Below are 19,242 nucleotides of genomic sequence, written 5' to 3'. Positions count from 1 at the left end.
GAAGAGAAATCCAAAACCCAAATGACTTTACACGAAGTCAACGTGAAAAGTTAAAATTACCTAAGGAGGAAACTGGAATTGGTTATTTTAAATCACTAGTATTAAGGATTTTTTTCCACACCCAAATTATTTTTCTAGTCAAATACTGCTTGAAAACTAAATACATTAGTGTAATAATGTTTTTTTTTTTTCCAAAATTCTGCACCTGATGCAGAACCTGATGCATCTCTTTCCTCTCATTCATGACATGCTACTGCTGCTTTGAAAGATCCACAGGCATATTCTGTACATGAGATAAGACTGTAACCCCCTTGCAATCAAAATGTTTTCTTCAGAAAGGTGTTTCATATGGATAAACAAATGCTAACTTACGCACATAGGACTGTGCTGTCTACACATACAACGCTGAAAGACTGAACACTCCAAACTGAAAATGTCAAACATTTCTCTTCATGGAAATCTGACAAGTGGATAATAAGACAGCATGAGTAGAAAATAAATGCTGTGCAACACTTGAATGGTATATAAAAGTATTTACTGAATATTTACAGAAGGTCCTAATTTTAAATATTAGATCTTCATTAAAAATTTAAGTTTCATTGAGAACAATGTATATGTTTGTTTCTACAAGATTAAAAAAGCGTGCTTACAATATATACAAAAATAAAAAGCATGCTTTAGAAATATATCTGTAGCAATAAAGATTATACTGTAATTATGAATAAATATTTTATATGAACCAAAATATGGAACCTTAACAATGCACCTGCATGAGGTAATACAGGATGTTGTTCCAAATGCTGTTTCAAATGGACAACACAAAACACTGAGTTATATGTTTTGAAATATTTTTATAATGCTGGTAACATGTTTTTGTGACGTTGGGTGACACCTTACATGGCACACAGAATGAGAATAAATGCGATTTCTTTCAGGGCTGCAGAACATAATACAGATCTCTAGTATAACTAAGTTAATTGTATTTGCAATACACTTGTGCTGACATGGTCTTTGTCACTGCAGTATTTCATTCATAGCTTCTGAAGTAAAATTAATCAAACAAGTTGATGAGCCATATAAAACAAATGAACAAAAACATGCCCCCTGCCCTGCTCCCCTCCCACTCCCCCCAAAAAAAATTTAGAAAACATCACATTCTTAGGGATGCACGGGCCTTGTCAAGTATTTCCTTTCTGATCTTTGGATAATTTGGATGTGCTTCAAGGACCTGTCAAAAGACAAAACAACCAAAAGATATGCATCTAAAAGGAAAGAATACTGTATGTAATTATCTTCCTTATCACTTATCTTACACAATCTAAAACTAAAATAACATGACAAGTTTGTTTTAAGAATGCATAAATATTTAACTGTAGCTACAGACAATGGAGGGCAAGGACAGCTTTATGAAAGGCACTTTGCTTCTCTTGCACCCTGCCTTGTCACCTTGGTGTGAAAGGCACAGGATTCAAGGAATAGAACCTCTCTGTGTTTTGAACTGCAAGCATTCAGAAGAGTGAGCTCTGGGGACATTTCCAAGGTTTAAAGTATTCTTTCTCTGCAATGATATACTGCTCTCATGTATTTCACTCCCACAGGCTCTTCCTTACTATGCTCTACTTTCCATACTTGATCATCTGGCTCTTAATTCCCTCCATTCCCTTATCCTTACATTCAATTTGTCCTTTCCAGTTACTTTTATTTCCCCCCAAAACAGTAAATACGTTTATTTCATTATTAATGCTAATAACTGTTAATTAATAATGTTCACTCTGCTTCTGTAATAGCAGCCCTTACTCTTATTTGGCATCTGCTCTATTTATATTTGGATCATACAAAATAGTACTGTAAGTTACCTTCTAACACTGTCTTCTGATATCAATATTTGATTAACCTGTTCAGCTATACTTCTGTGTTGATTTACCAAGATGCAATCATAGCGCAAATAGAAAGGTGCTGCCAGTTGAATATGCTTTTACATACAATAAGCCAGCCCCTTCATCTCTTATTTACCTACTGGCCAGCAAGCTCAGGAGAAGGAGATTACATAGAGGATATTTAATTTAATCCACTTTACTAAATAAACCAGCCTGCTGACACTAAACTGCGTATTTTAGAAATTTAAACCCAAATGAAAAAGGGAGCGCTATGCAGAAGAATGTTACTACTGTAGACAGAGTATTAAGTACATATGCAGATTCTACCTTATGACAAACATCGATTGCATCAACATATCTCTTTCCTTTCAGGTAATTGAAAGCCAGCCTGTATCCTGTAAGTAAAAGGAGAAAAAGAAAGGTGACAATTTCAGTTTCTGTACCAAGAAACTAAGATATCACACTCAAATTCATTTTGCTCACCACATGTTTCTAAAGTCAGTACATTTGTTTTCTAGTAGTCTCTCATCTAAGCCTGTTGAGGTCAAAATTTCTACTGAAAGTCATTTCAAGTAGTAAATAAAAGTCCTTTACACACTGATAGCTATGTCTGAATCAAAAGGATACATTATTCTGGAGAGGATGTGTTACTACAGAGAAGACATAATAGTTGTCCTCTTTCAATTACTGTGGTACCCCACAGAGCTTCTCACTGCGACCCGCAATACACTGTCCCTTTGTAAAAGGCAATTCCATTATTACAGGGCAGAAGGGTGGGGGGAATCAGCTAGAAATAACAAAGTAGACATTAAAATGCAGTTCTGTTCCACTGTCAGCAGACCATTGATGAAAAAAACCCCTCACATGGCTAAGTTACATAGCAACATGTCAGGCTGATACTTTCAACATAAAAGCTTAAGTGTATTAGCCTGGGCAGAGATCAGGACTGAGAAGAAAATAAAAAGGTTATAAGCATGCAATTTCCAAAATTTGAAAAAAAAATTAAAAATCTAGGGCACAAAAAACCCACCACATATTAAAGACTACAACTTGTGTGTAATTTTGAGGGGCCATAAGCATAGCCCAAAACTTGGAACAGAATTTGTAAAAATCACGATCCCTGGTACCTGGAGACTGACTCTAGGTGTTGAGTATGAAAGTGCATTTTATCCTATGTATCTGTTTCATAAAGGGTTTCACACATTAGAATAGTTAAAAATGGTGACTGTTTAGTGTAGGCTTCAATTAACTATCTGAATTGCAACTTGAGCAGTATCCCAAGTTTGCAGTTAACCATCTTTTTAAAACTAGATATATATAAAAGACATTTATTTTTTAAACCTTTACTCATATATATAAAACTTTATCCATATAAATAGATAATTTGTCTGATTATCACAATGAAATAAAACAATGATCTGCCACCATCAGACATATATTGGCTATTATAAAAAGTTCTCTAATATAGAGGACACATTGCATTACCATAAACATGTTACTAAAAATTAATGCTGTACTTACAGAAAAAGTGGTTCACAGAGAGCAAACTAAAACTGTTTTGGACCAAACCTTGTACTAAAACAGCAAGCAGAAACTTTTGAAGTATCATAAAGCTGCTACTTCTTGCCACTGGGTCTTTCAAAGTGACTGTTAAGAACACCTTTAAACATCTGAGGTTTTTACATGATAATCTATCTTTATGGAAAATCAAAAGCAGTCTTTCCAATACAGGGTAGGTGTTTCATTCCTGCTGTAGTGCCTGAAATCATGTGTAGGCTACATATACATGCCTATTGTTGGATTTGTTTGGTTTCCATATTTCCAGGCCATCTCATAATTTATTGCTGCATCCTTATATGCTTGTTCCTTTTCCATTATGTACCCCATGTATTCATAAGCCTTGCAGCATGACTGCAAAACATAAATATTAATTAAACATTTTATTTAGGTAAGCTTATATATAATGATACTAACATCTTAATTGCTTAAATGTTTCAAATATGTGTAATTGGAAAACAGGAAAACAATAGTAATACTTGTGTTAGCTTTGAGGAAAAGGCAGTCTTGATTTAAAATATCTGTAATAAAAACCAGTTATATGGAATTCTGCATAGTGACTTCCTATGTTACACTGAGCAAAGAACAGAGTTCATCACAGAGGACATTGCATCTACCCTTTGAAAAATTTTGAGAGCATGCAGAAACCCTGTAAATACCTGAGTTAATAATAACCCCACAGCAGACCTATTTCAAGTCCAGCTGGAAAGCATTGTATCTTCTACAAATGTGTTTATTTCACTATTTCTTGAAAAGGTTTTTTTCATATCCTTATTTTTAGAAACTCTCTTATATTATAATTTTCTACTTACAAGGACAGACATAAATATCCTCAAGAGAGCATCAACTTAAATCATTTTGTACAACTCCAAGTAGCAAGTTACAAGCATCTCAAAAACAGGTTACAAAAACTGCTAAGCACTAGAGGTAATACTAGCCTTGCTTTTGTTACATGTACAAGTAAATCGGTCAAACTCCATAGTAAAAGTTGCTATGAAAGATACAGTAATTAATAAAGTCTTACAGTTATCATATAGGGCAGGAAACTCTTAGGTACCATATGCCCTTACTGCAAAAAGCTTATACTATGCAGTCAGTAGGTCAAGTATTTTTGAGATAAAAATTCAGGTGTTGTGAAAATGTGCACCTTTACACATAGGCAAAGAAATGCTGATTAATATAAATTACATTCTGTCTTTAACTTCACTGTTTCCAAGAAGGACTTCCAAAATCTACTGCATATCACAGCATACAGGATAAGCAATATGGGAATGCCTGGAAAATGAGGATAAAATATACACACACCCTCTTCATTTATGATAAATGAAACAAGAAGTTCAAAATGAAGATGAGTAGTCAACAGGAAACTTCAATTTCACTATCCAGATCTTTTCTTTTTAAATCAGAAGAAATCCATATTACAAGATACTAGGCTTTTATTAAGTTTTCACTCAAAATATTTACCTAAATTGTATATATCTATAAATTGTATATATCTATAATATCTGCATATATCACATATCTCTATCCACATAATTGACTGCTAAAAAAAAATCCTAAAAAGGAATTCATCACAGTAATTTGTTTGCTTGATCTAATAAAATCTTCCAAATTGAAGAATGCCATACTAAATACTGTCTTGTGAATTAACAAGATTTGTTGAAATCTAAAATATTCAACACCTATTTGTTTAGTACAATTCCTGCTTAACTGCTTTGCATACAAGTTGGAGAAAAGTCAGTATCTTTACTCTGCTGCTTTGCTAAGCAACCAGAGTTGCAGACTTCTAATGTGTCATCCTCCTTCCTATCAAGCAGGTTATGTTTTTAGAGCTGCTTGGGAATTTCTGCAACAAGTTGTCATTTGTGGTGCATACCTGCTCAACATCTATTTCAAGATATGTTTTATCTCGGGGGTGACTCATGTTTATCCCTCAGTGGTATCGATTTTGCAACTTCCTTTGGCCATCTGGACAAACATGTAACTGACCTTAAGGTAGATTCTATTTCTTAACTAAATTCAAACTCATTTTCTGCAAATACAAAACTGAGTACATCCTATTTTAAGGGGCATCTCTCTGGAAGTACAGGACATGTGCTTCCTATAGTCAAATCAGAGTATTGGACAGTTTGCCTGCTCAGAAACCCTGAAGTAAAAACATTTGGGCTTGTCTTCACAGCACTTTAAAACCAGCATTAAAAATAATAGATAAATCCTCTATGGAAGACTTATGAAGACTTATGAACATAAACGTTTAAGAATGTACTTTAAGGTATGAAGATAAAAATCACCTAATAAATGGACCAAGTCTCCAAAATTTGGCTACACCTTTCTTCATCAGGTTTGCAAGACTCAGTAAAATGCATCTTTGACATTCAATAAACACCTTAAGCTTCTAGTGTTACCACAGCTGAAACTTGCATAAGGTATTACAGAATGTAACTAAAACTGACTAAGCAGCATTCACAGGTTTGATTACTACCCTCCAGTGTAAAGTTACTGGTTTCCTGGCTTGTTTTGGTCTACTTCTCCTTAATAAATCAAATACCGGGTAACTGGAAAAAGAATTTCAAAATCATGTTTCAGGTGAAAACTAAATATTTAGATGAATTAAAATAGAAGGTTACTAAGGTTACTTTTAATGGGCATTCACTTACCCTGTTATGACGAAGGCACTGCTTCAGTAATTCACCAGCCATATTATATTTTGCAGATTGAATATAGATATCTGCAAGCAGAAGCCAACTCTTTTCAAATTCCTCTGCGTCGATTGGATTCCAGCTCATTTTTGAAATCCGTTTTAACTGACTTCTGGCTCGTGGAGTCTGTTTCAAGATCATATAGGCTGTGGCCATTCCCAAAAGTGCTGGAATATGATCTTTCTGAAGTAAAAAAAAAACATAGTGACTGCTTGGTGCTTTTTTTAGTTTACTTTAAAATATTTCTTTTTCTTCTGCCCCCCCCCCACCCCTCCAAAGACAACATTCACAGGTATCCAAAACCTAAGTGGTAAATCTTACGATCATACAAATAGCCTGTCTTAAAACACGTTTCCCAGCTAGTGCTGAGTTAATTTCTGCAAGATTAACCACAATAAATGCCATGCTAAATAATTAAGAGGCTGAACAGAAGTTTGGGCTCAAAATGATCCTCTTCAGGCTCAGGAAACATTGAATGCAACCACAGGTATTTCATCTCAACTGGAAATGTTTTGATATCACCAAGATCTATCCTTCTGATACAAAAATAAATATTTCAGATAGAAACTGACAGAAATCTTGCCTTTATTAGCATGGGCTCAGTCTATTACTGCATGGCTCTGTGGCTGGTGTTACCACCACAATTTTGGGTTTTTTTCTGATAATGGTATGGCCTCCATAGGACCAGGCTTTCAGACCTCAGGTGAGATTCATCTTCCTCAGTGTGACTTTTAAAATCCTGCCTTTATTAGCACTAGATAATAGATGACAATGGGTCTTGCATCCCAAAACTGCTTCCTAAATGCAGACAGTAGTTCTGTCACCTGCTCACTCAGAAGCTTCTTTCTCCCTCTCTGTGTTCCTGGCTCACTACTGGTATTCCAGCTCCACACCTCTTCATAGTGTTGTACTGTAAATAGGCTTGCCACAGGGGGTTAAGAAAACAATTAAAAAAAACCCAACCTCACCAAAATCCCATCTTCCACATCATGATCAGCTCACACCCTCTCTCCCTCAAGAGTTACACCTAGCATGGATCAATAACCTCTGAAGTCTGAAGAGATTAAAACTCTATATTTTACACAACCCTGGAGAGAAGACTAACCTAGACTGGAACATTCTTCCTGATGAACTATGTCACCATGTGAGCATCTCTCCTACATTACAAGGATGAGAGACCTGGGGCTGTTTAGCCTGAGGAAGACTGAGAGGGCATCCTGTCAATGCTTACAAATACCTAAAGGGCAGATGTCAAGAAGATAGGGACAGACTCTTTTCTGTGGTGCCCAGTGACAGAACAAGAAGTAAAAGGCATGAACTGGAATGCAAGAAGGATCATCTGAACACAAGGAAAACTTCTTCGCTTTGAGGCTAACAAGGCACTGGAACAGGCTAGCAAGAGAGATTGTGGAGTCTCCTTCTGTGGAGATATTCAAAACCCACTTGGACACAATGCTGGGCAACCTGCTCTAGGGAACCTGTTAGTATGGGACTGGAACAGATCTCAAGAGGCCTCTTACAGCCCCTACCATTCTGTGATTCTCAGAACTGCCTTATACACAAGATAAGCATCGGTATATTCAGCTCAGCCAAGGAGACGTTTGGCACACAGTTAAAGGGTTGCAGCAATTCAAATATTTATTGACATTCTGATGGTCTAAACGTGTCTACATGTGCTTAAATAAAATCTGGAAGGTGATGGTATCAAGAACATCTGTTGTTAATCCTAAAGCTAATGACTACAAGTAGCTGTAAAATAATGAAACTTTCCATCATAAGGATGAATTTTAAGCAGATGCATAATCTTGCCCTGGAATTTAAATTCTGTCAAATTGTCATGAAGTAAATGAAGGCAGCTTATACTTCATTATTTTTGCTTACAAAACGAAGGCACTGTACAGACTTAGATCATCAGATGCACTGCTGGCAAGCCTGAGAATTAAAAAAAAAGGCCAGCAACTCAAACCAAATAGCCTGTTCACATTTCAGTAACTGTCATTATTACAACTTAGTTTTTGCAACGCAGTTGAAGTCTTCTAAAGATGCTATTTCAGCTTTTAAATTATTTTAAACTTTATACAAAATATTAATAGGAAAAAACAATCCTTAGAACAAATAGCTTTAAGACATGCCACTACTCCTGAATGTAAACTGTGAGACTAGTTAAAAACAAAAATGCAGGAAGTGTGAAAAAGACTGAGGAAATGAGAAAGGTTACTCACCTCAGCCACTACTATTTCAGTGAATGTGCTCAGTGCTCGTTCAACACTTGATTTTTGTTTGGTTGCCATGAGACAATAATTTTCCATGATTCGCAATTGAATGTGACCCTGAATGGTCTGAGGCTTGAGCTCCTTCAGAAGATTTTCTGCTGTTCTTACAGCCAATTGCACAGACTCCTGCTTCTCTGTTGAATTACTGTTAAGAAAAAGAATTTGTATAAGCTTTTCTTTAATACACATCAAACTAATTACAACTTAGTAGCAATTCCGTGCTAAAGGCATGCCATTTTGTACAAGATAGCTCTGTTATACAGGTGTTCTGCATTGATTATCGTCGCAAACAACTGCAGTTCCAACCTAAAAAGCTATTTTTAACATGCCAAGTGACCAGCATTCCAGAAAAAACCTCCTCTACTTTTTGCTTAAGACTGACTTATTACAGTCTAGAATGGTCTCTCACAATATAGTAAGTATAATATTCAAAGCTTAAAGTTGTAGCAAATTAAGGCACATTCCTATGGGACAATATTTATTTCATTCACTCACCCTATGTCAGCATCCAGATTTTCAAAGACTTCACCACCCATAGTTTCATTATCTGGGTTCAAACAAATTTCAATCATGTTGTACACTGCATTCTGTCCCCAGTCATTGTCCTTTCGAGCTTTATTAAAATGCCGCAGTGCATCGTTTGGTTCACCTGTATACCTAGGCAGATAAAATATTTAAATCTGAGACATTAAAATTTGCTGCCTCAAATCTCACCCAAATCAAAAAAAACCCACTCAAGTATTTAAGAACAGATGACACACCTGCATGCACTGAAAATGCAAGGTTTGAACAGCATGTATACTATTGGAAGGAATTTGTTTTTGCAGGCTAAAAGCAGTCTGGTAAGAAATATTAGATTACTTTATCAGCAAGATTATCCCTTTTAACTATCAGAAACATGAAAGATGTATGTGAGACAAAATAACTTAATTTTAAAGAGAAGCTCATTGGAAAGTATTTCAGAAGAGAAAAGAGACCTTAAAATCCTAGCACCTTACGTAATTAGGGAAGCAGTGCTACACTAGTTAGCACTTGCTTATCACACTATATGCAACATGTTTGGATGACAACAGACAACAAGAAAGTTAATTAAAATATGTACTACGTAATCAAATAATGTTTATCTTAATTATAATTGCAAATACCAGAGATACAGTCCTTTGCAGTAGTGAAATCCTGGTTCAAGCTTTGTTCTGGGAGAATGTTTTTCAGCCATTAAAAGAAATCTTGGTACTTCTTCTAGTTTCCCAGCTCTTCTTAACAGATCAATTAATCGCGAGAGGGTTGCATAGTTATCTGAATAATACAAATAATTAGGACATTGTAATTATAATTATTTGCTGTATGAACAGCTTAAGAAACAAACAGCGCACCTTGATTTTTTCACATACAAAAATGATACACTATGCAACACATAAGACATATTACATAATAACCACAGATAGAAGAATGAAAGTATCAGGTGCTAATAGAAATACTTCTTTGAAAACCTGTATAAAGCTTATATGTTTCTATATACTTCAATTAAAAACTATAATTGTACTTCATAAGCACTCAAAAAGTTTGCTGTCCTCTTAGGATTTTTTTCACAGTGTCCATTAGAAAGCTCATTGTAGTACTGTTATAGTAGTACTTTAGTAGATTTAGTAGATTTTAGCAGCTTTTTCTCTGGTCAAAACTTGCAAATTGATAAAAACAAATTTATTCCTGTCTGAAACCAAATTCCTTTAATAATTTTGAGGAGAAAAATAAGGAAAAAAAAAGGAAAAAAAGCAATGGTCATTAGTTTTAGTATCCACTATGTTAAAAATAGCACATTTATTTTTAATCATACAGGGTATTTTTTAGGTATTTATTCCCCTGTCTCTTCAAAACTATGTATCAGAAGGAATTAAAATTATCACAGCTAAATATTCACCTGGCTTGCGTTCCAGAAGCTGCTGGAAATGAAAGACAGCTTGTTCATAATCTTGTTTCCTAAACATGAGATCAGCCATCATCTACAATATTGACAAATTAAGAGAAAACAAAACAAATATTATCAATTGTGTTTTATAATTAACTCTAGTTCTGGAAAGTGGGGAACTAAAACTACAGCATTAAAGTGCTGCAGGAATTGCATAAGAAGCAAAGAAAACTGGATTTTGTTATTACTCCCTGGAAAATAAACACTCTATATACAGACACACAAGATAAAAATGAGTAGGTACAACATCATACCCAATTTTTCACTTAATGTAGAAATTAAAAGAGAATGAAAAACATTGAGGTACCTTTCAAATATGTCCAGATTTACTTGCGTAGTTTTACTCCAAATTTTATTTCCCATAAAGGTAGATTAAGCACATAGAAAAGCAAAGCTAGTTTAAAGTTTAAAGGAAAGATGATGGCCCACTTCAGCAGTGGAAGTAAACTAAAATGATTTAATTTCAGTTTATCTCCACTAAGAAGTAGCTAATAAAGTGTAGATTTAATAACATATATTAAAAGTGCTATTACCCTTGTTATTGCACCATGCTACAATAAATTCTAGATTTTAGACTGCTGTGGGAAAATAAATTATTCCAGTCTTAAAATCATTTTGATCCTCATGTGTTTAATGTGTTAAAAGTTGCTCTACAGAGCCAATAAGTATGCAAATCACGTATGGAGAATCTGCAGCTATGATTAAAAATGGTTAAGTAGGAATATGATTAACTATGATTGTATAAGGATGTAAAATCACCTTAAGTAGACAGTTCTTCTGTAAGTATTTTTTAGATACTTGCTTTAATATTAGTGGGCTTTGAAAATTACTTCTTCCCCAAGCATTAGTCAATTGTTAATAGAACATTTATCAAGATATACTTCAGTCAATCTTATAACTACTACTGTTTCCTTACAGTTCTTTGCACTGAGATAGAACAAATGCTATGATTGCTAGAAACTTCATACTGAATCATTATCCAGCATAAAGAGAAAAACAGTTTGTTGCAATAGATTTCTCACTTTTTTTTCTTTAAATCAGAAGCTGTAGGCTTTCTTTCATGGATCCGTTACATTGCAAACAACGTAAAAAAAAAATTCTGAAAAAGGATAAATGTAATAGTACATACCATTGTTGCTGCTTCATTATCTTGGTCATTCTTTAGTAGTAAGGCACACTGATGTTGACAGGCATCAGTATCATCTTGTGCAAGATATAAACGTGCAAGTTCCAACATTGCCTGTACATGAAAATACGTAACTGTGTAAATTTAACGATCAATAATAAAACTGGTTCGTTTATATAAGTATTAATCTGAGATTTTCAAAGCCTCTGGGAAAACGTACTCCTTCTTTGTTGCTTCCTGTGAGCTCTTGGTCAAGTAATCTAATTAATTTCTATTCCCTTTACTTTAAAATAGATAAAATATTTTCTTTTTCAAGGGGATATTCTGAAGGTACCTTGAAAACAGAACTGCTGTGACAGTACTGTTCTGAAGACTGCAGTATTTTGGGAAGAATAATTTTCTTGGGAAAAAATAATGGAAATGCAAGTAGTGCATCTCATTGAAAGAAGCAAAAGCCTCATTAACATTAGTTTTGGAGTATAAGCAAATTCCAGCAGAAACAATTTTCTTATTTGCATTTCCAAACCTACCATATCAAGACTGTGTGTGAATCCATTTCTGAGAAGTAATCACAGAATAAATATTAACAAACCGAAATGTACAAAGAAAACATCCTTATGTCTGAGTTTCTATTATAGACTATTCTGAATAAAATGCCACAGGAGAGTTTATAAACATAAGAGTTACCATGGATTTAATCAAGTTCCCAATGAAGAAAACAGGAGTTTGCTTCAAAAAGTGAAATCAAACAGTAAGCAATGTCACTCCTTCTGAATTTTATGTGGTGTTTTGATTTTGTTTTCTAAAGGAGGCATTTATAATTGCGTTCCCTCTATCATTACACTTGTAAAAGGCACTTCTGACTCAAAATCGTGTTCTAAACATCTTGTTACAGATAGGAAGGCTACTTGCATAATATTTAACAACTGCTCTCCTCCTACTTTCTTTTATTTACATAGTCAAATAGGTACCATATCATTCTGAAACAGAAAGGCAGGTGGATAAGCACTAAAATGGTATGGACAGAGCATGCTTGTACAAATTTAAATTCTGAGAGCTTTGTTCAAGCCATTGCTCTTATGTGCTTAGTACAGTGGAAGAAGAAAATCAGTCTGCTAGTCAAGGAATACCTCCCACCCTTGGGAAAGTCAGAGAAGAATGACAGTTAAGTTGGACTTCTACACTGATTTCTAGGGACTGGAAGATGTCACTAAATTTTAAACCCAAAATGCAATCTTACTGTGAAATGACACACTTGATGCCATCTGTGATCCACTTCAAGCCTGCATCTGGAAACTGCATTGACTCAACTGGTCAGACAAATGATGTGAGGTATTATGTACCTAGATCTAACTGTGCAAAGCAAAACAACCCAAACCCCTTATAAGGGATTGCATGGACTGCAATCTCTTCATGTCTGACTGAATTATTTGTTTAGTGCAACATTTTAAATTTGGTTTGGGTTACTTTGGCTATGATGTGGGAGATCTTGTTCTTACGAAATAACGGAATTTCCAGTATTTCCATATATAATTTTAAATTTAAAATTCTGAAGACATCAAGAAACAGCTCAAATTTCTATTTTGTAATCTAAAAGACTTCATTTCCAACCTTTACTAGCAATGTTTTTAAGAGAAGAAACCAAGTTCAAGCCTATTTCTATAGAAACAGAGTGGAATGACTCAATGATGCAGGCCAATGGCATCCTAGCCTGCATCAAGAATAGTGTGGCCAGCAGGAGCAGGGAGGTCATTGTGCCCCTGTACTGAGCACTGGTTAGGCCACACCTCAAGTACTTTGTCCAGTTCTGGGCCCCTCAATTTAAGAAGGACATTGAGATACTTGAACATGTCCAGAGAAGGACAACGAGGCTGGTGAGAGGCCTTGAGCACAAGCCCTATGAGGAGAGGCTGAGGGAGCTGGGACTGTTTAGCCTGGAGAAGAGGAGGCTCAGGGGTGACCTCATTGCTGTCTACAACTACCTGAAGGGAGGTTGTAGCCAGGAGGGGTTTGGTCTCTTCTTCCAGGCAACGAGCACCAGAACAAGAGGACACAGTCTCAAGCTGTGCCAGAGAAAGTTTAGGCTCCAGGTGAGGAGAAAGTTCTTCACAGACAGAGTTGTTAGCCCTTGGAATGTGCTGCCCAGGGAGGTGGTGGAGTCACCCTCCCTGGAGGTGTTCAAGAGGGGACTGGATGTGGCACTTGGTGCCATGATTTAGTAGTCATGAGGTCTTTGGTGACAGGTTGGACTTGATGATCCTTGAGGTCTTTTCCTTATTGATTCTGTGATTTATATTAGTTGTGGGTAACCAGAAGTATTTCCTTTCACTACTCTAAGCAGAGAACAAGTTCTTAAACAGAAATTATGTCTTAGATTATCTAAGATGTCATTGTATTCTGTGTTGTTATTGAAGTAGGATTAAAATAAAAATCTCTGGTAAGTGCATCTAACAGATATTCAGTACAAATATCAGTGCACAGTAGATTTAGTAACAACAGAAATCTCTTAATAATATGATTTTAGCAGGAATTGAAAAGAAATGGAATGCTGCTATTTCATCAGTAGTGATGTGAAAGAAAAATGAAACTAAGGGTTTGATACTGAATTACTGGAGTGGCATACCACAAAAGCATATGGCATACCATAGCTGTACCTGTACTATGACAGGCAGTCTCCTTGCTCTTAAAGGTAGAATGGGGTAAGTCACCTTCCTTTAAAGATTAAGGATGTTTTTATTCATCTCTCAATTTATTTTTCTTCTCCTTCATCATTCTTACAAGATGCCTTGAAGAAAGTCTGTATCAAAGATGCTGAAGTTGCAGCTTTAGGGAGTATCTGGACTCTTGAAACCACAACACAGGACTTCAAGTATTAAAACCAGGTGACATACTGGTAACTTAGCAACTGGTAAATCTGACAGCTGTGCAGTAAGAAGTAGCAAAATAAGAATACACCTAAATATACAATACACATGCTAGAAAATTGTGGAAATTTGACAAAAATTGTATCTATTTATTTTTAATCTAAAACCCCCACTAAGGCTGACACTTGATTTGGTGCTAATTATAAATGTCTTAGCCTTTCACTTTTACTTTGCATGTCTATAAAACCCAGAAAAAGAGAACAAGCAAGAGGAGAATAAAAATAAGCTCAAATTTACAAGTATTCATCAATAGGCACTTGCAGTGAAATCATTAGGAATTCATTCCAGAGGACAAGCAACATGCCAAATTGAAACAATCTCCACTATTACCATGCTATAGCCTAATGTCATCAACCGTTACATGAAGACAGGCTCACTGTATGATCTAATACACCACTCAGAGTGTGCACAGATCACCACTTGAATCAGGAAAGACAGAAATCAGCACTACATTCAACAATTTTATCATGATAATCAATGAAGAGTAGAAAGTTCAAGGCTCTATGCATATCATAAAGCAGAAATAATTGCAAATACGCTTCTACACGGGGGATAACTGGAAAAAATAAGTATTGCTAGATATCAAAACTGAATGGAAAACCAATGCAAAATAGTCAGAAGGAGAACTGACCTTGTTATTTGTTTCACAGTGAACAAGAGCTTCTTTGTAAAATTTAATTGCTTTTTCATAGTTTCGCTGGGCTGTTGAATGTTTTGCAATCTCAGCACAAATCTCAGCTGCGAACTGTTTCTGTGCAGGAACTGCATCCAGCTGTTCTATCTGAACACGTTTAAGCACTCTGGCTTGTAATTCTCGAGCCTGGTGTGAGTAAACGAGATAACAGTCTAAACTTTCCACAGGAATGAATTCTGTATTATCTACTTTTATATAATGTAATTAATTTTTTTAAAGGTTCCATAAGCATGACATGTATTTTATAGATTAAAGCCCCCAAATAATACAAAAGCAGGTAAAAATGTCTCTGATAACAAATACCATCAATGAAAATGAGCAAAACAAACCCTGACTACCTCTCCCTCAACAACCTGTCTCAAACTGCCTTGCCTCCTCAGAATTCACATTAAAAATATACTGACAAGCAACCTAGTCTTCAATACTTTCAAGAAAATAGAATTCGAGCACATTTTCTCTAAAATACTGCATAACTGCATGCTAATCCAATAATGTATAACACACTCTTTAAGAACTCAATTTTGAGATAATCATGAATCCCGTATGGATCAGGATATTAAAGTAAAAACACATGGAGGAATCCAGTTTGTCCACTGTATACTTGAAGAAAATGGTGGTATGAACAAGCTTATTTAGTACTCCATCTATTTATCTAAGGAATATTTAGGTCAAACGCATTCATTTGAATAAATAGGACACATTTTTATTGGTCGAAATTTCCCTCACATTTCCATGCCTTGCATTATTTATAATTAATCTCTTCCCTAATTCAAATGGGTATGTTACAGTTTATAACTATTAGTGGAGTTGTAACCATAAAACATGCTGGTGCAGGACATAATCGAATAAAGCCTCATTATTGAAGAGAAAAAGCAGTGTTTTGTGTACACAAGTTCCACAGTTTTGCTTAGAATAATTTTATCATCACCTCCGTGATTTCCTGTTAAGACTTTCCTTAGTGTCCATACTCCTGTAAAGAACATCCTTAGCCTACATGAAAAAAATCAATAGAAATGTTACAAGCCTTTTTTTTTTTTTTTTCCTTAAAATTAAGCTTTTAATAAGGTGTATAAACAAGACCTCAAGGGTCAGAACCTAGAAAGTGTATGTTCTTAACTCCTTTATTAAGCACAGAAAGCTCAGAGAGCTCTCTGGCAAAAGGAGATGCCCCAAAAGGCAGGTAAGGAAACAGCTATGCTAAATTCTGATTGTGCCTGATCAGTTTTCTTTGATTTCAACTGGCATTCTAAAATTATCACACCATAGATTCCTTCTTTCTGCTCAAGTAGTTTTGTAACTATCCTAAAAGTGAAATCAAATCTCAGAAAAGTTGTTTTGCTCATTTCAAAGTTCACAAGTGGAAGAGAAGGAAGCACAAATACTATTCTGCTTATTCTCACCATCCCCCCATTTCACCTAGCAGAGAAGGATCAAAACAAAGTCAAACTAGATAACCTTTGGAGGTCCCTTCCAACCCAAACCATTCTATGATTCTGAAAACCAAGGGAAGAAACCTGTTTAAGAAGAGGTGATAACAAGACTAACCATTAGTCCTACTGAAATAATCAAAAATTCAGGTAATACTGCTCACAAAAAGATCAGACTTTCTAACCAATTCTGTTCTTTACATTTTGCACCAGCCGCTGGTGCCTTATACCAACCATATATGCATTTTGCTCATTCTAACCATAACGTTTTTGTGAATCTGGAATGAAAGTGAAACCAGGAATAAAGGTGAGGACACTTCAAGTTTTCCTACGTTTTTTTTGCTTTCTTCTTTACCTGTTGTAATGAGACAATAGCTTCATCAATCCTCTCCATTTTGCTGTAGATTTTTGCCAGAAGCACCTGATAACGTCCATCTTCCATTAGAGAGGACAATTCATTAACTGTAAAAATTACATTTAAAAAGCATGATTCTTGTAAGCACCAATCCTGGCAAAGTCAAAGAAAAGGAGAAGCTCTCCATATACTTCAGGCAAGAGCTTAAGTGAAAAGTTCACAGATTGATCTTAAGTATTTAGGAATGCAATTTGATATGGGGTGCTGTTAGTGGTCAGAGTAAACATTACAATCTACAAACAGAGTGAGGTTTAAGACAAAAAACATTGAAAGATAGAAAGGAACGGAAAAAAAATTGACTGCCTAGTTTATTTGTATTATCAGAAAGAGAGGAAAAAAGCTTTTGACATGACAGGAAATAAAGCCACTCCTGACATGTCCAAACGGATTCTATGAGTGCATGACTGTACACCCAGAAAGCACAAGGTAGATTGATGAAATTTCTAGTCAGACCTCAAAGCACTTCTCCTTTGCTAGAGTCTGGAACAGACATGAATACAAAACTCTCCTGCACATTATGAAAAGCTAGTAAAATAATGACACAAGAAAAACTTACAGAAACAACTGATAGTAATAGCTGCTTCTGTATTCAGATAGCCACAAGATAACAAATATAATTAAACTACTGCAAAAATATTTCCTTAATTAAGGGTATAGTTCAATAGCTCACACTAAACACCTTAACAGTTAACTGACTTTTAACAAAAATAATTAAAAGAATTTCCGAAATTTCAGCTCCGCAACTGCATATTCCTAATAGTTAAAAGAGGCTCTTAAGAGACAGCTTCAACCAGTCTAATCTCTGCTCTGAAGGATACTGGGTAGCAATTACCATCTAAACAACCATTCCCTGACAGCAGGAATGACTCATCTATACTTTATCAATTCAGAAAAACAACATTTATTAGCACAGAAAAGAAAGAACCTTGCATCTGTGGAGTTCTGCTACAGTATTTACTGACTTTATCATAGATCTTCCAGGTTTTAAAGTCCTGGCATTTAAGTTTATTTAAGAGTGCATTTCCCATGTATCATTTAATAGCTTCCTGCATTTCACAGTTGAAAAAAAAATTTAAATGTATGGGACTTGTTTATTCTTTAGAATCACAAAGAAAACACAATCAATAGCAGAAATTGTATGTTTTGCTGTAAGTTAGTAACATTCTTACCAGGTTCATGATCCAAAGCTTGCTGAAGTACTTTTCCTGCTTTTTCATACTGCTTCAGTTTCATTAAAAGCTCAGCTAAATCATAGCGAAGGAAATTCTGTTGACCACTTTTCAATGCAGCCTCATAGTAACTGATTGCCTAAAAGGACAAAACAAAAATTAGAGAGTATCACTGAAAGACACATCTTAAAAGACAAGAACCTTTCTACTAAGGTATGTAACAACATGTGGCTTAGGGCATTCTCTATTTTTCCACTTCCTCCACTTCTCTTGGAATCAATTAATTTCTAATTAAAAAAAGATATTATTGAATTGCATGTTCAGGCATCCAAAAATATAATGCCAAATTAAAGATAAATAGAGTAAGTAGTGCCCCCATTTTGTTAAATGTGCATTTATGCAGCTTAACCACATAATCACATTCTATCTTTGACAGGATCACTGCCAGTTAAATTGCATTTCCATTAGCTACTAAAATTGTATAATTTCAGTCATTTTGAAGTTATAAAGTTACATTTTACGCTACACAAAGGACAAATATTTTCTCCAAGCCCACCTGCAAAACATAAACATAAAAGAAGTAATGAAAAGTTTAAAAACACCCACTAAGCATAATCATAACAACTGACAATAATATCAACTAAAAGTAAAATATTTACTCAAGAAAAAAAGAAGCAATACTCTGGATCAATAAACTACCAAGAAGACATCGACAACTTCTCTGGACAATCTGTTCCAGTCCTTCACCACCCTCACAGTAAAGAATTTCTTCCTAATCGCTCATACAAATCTACCTTCTTATAGTCTAAAACCATTACCCCTTTCCTTATCACTACACTCCCTGAGAAAGAGTCCCTGCCTAGCCTTCCTGTAGGTCCCCTTTAAGTACTGGAAGGCTGCTCTCCCAAGAGTGTTCTCTTCTCTAGGCTAAGCAACTCCAACCCTCTCATCCTGTCCTCATAGGGGAAATGCTCCAGCACATCTTCAGAATTCTCCTCCTAACTTCTTCCAGGTCCAAGAGACAGACAGCACTGTTTGAAATAACTTTAAGTACAGAGCAAGATTTCACTAGGCATTTATTGAGGAGGTGCTGCTGAAACAAGTACTTTCTGTAC

General features: G+C 35.3%; 1 protein-coding gene across 1 annotated transcript in view; it reads right to left on the bottom strand.

Annotated features, from left to right (window-relative positions):
- Positions 1–1,150: 1,150 nt before the first annotated feature.
- The window catches only part of TTC21B (tetratricopeptide repeat domain 21B), a 34,835-nt gene continuing 16,743 nt past the window's right edge, over positions 1,151–19,242 (bottom strand). Inside the window, exons 19-30 of the mRNA XM_054381227.1 lie at positions 18,128–18,266; positions 16,899–17,005; positions 15,054–15,242; positions 11,502–11,612; positions 10,325–10,406; positions 9,552–9,702; positions 8,902–9,063; positions 8,356–8,551; positions 6,092–6,316; positions 3,668–3,788; positions 2,205–2,272; positions 1,151–1,228 (exon numbers count right to left, since the gene is read on the bottom strand). Of these exons, the coding sequence (XP_054237202.1) occupies positions 1,151–1,228; positions 2,205–2,272; positions 3,668–3,788; positions 6,092–6,316; positions 8,356–8,551; positions 8,902–9,063; positions 9,552–9,702; positions 10,325–10,406; positions 11,502–11,612; positions 15,054–15,242; positions 16,899–17,005; positions 18,128–18,266 (1,629 nt within the window). The remainder of the gene's footprint in view (positions 1,229–2,204; positions 2,273–3,667; positions 3,789–6,091; positions 6,317–8,355; positions 8,552–8,901; positions 9,064–9,551; positions 9,703–10,324; positions 10,407–11,501; positions 11,613–15,053; positions 15,243–16,898; positions 17,006–18,127; positions 18,267–19,242) is intronic.

Source organism: Indicator indicator, chromosome 5, assembly GCF_027791375.1.
Source record: "Indicator indicator isolate 239-I01 chromosome 5, UM_Iind_1.1, whole genome shotgun sequence".
NCBI lineage: Eukaryota > Metazoa > Chordata > Aves > Piciformes > Indicatoridae > Indicator > Indicator indicator.
Note: the sequence above shows the minus strand (reverse complement) of the source record. Positions and strands in the feature narration are given on the sequence as shown.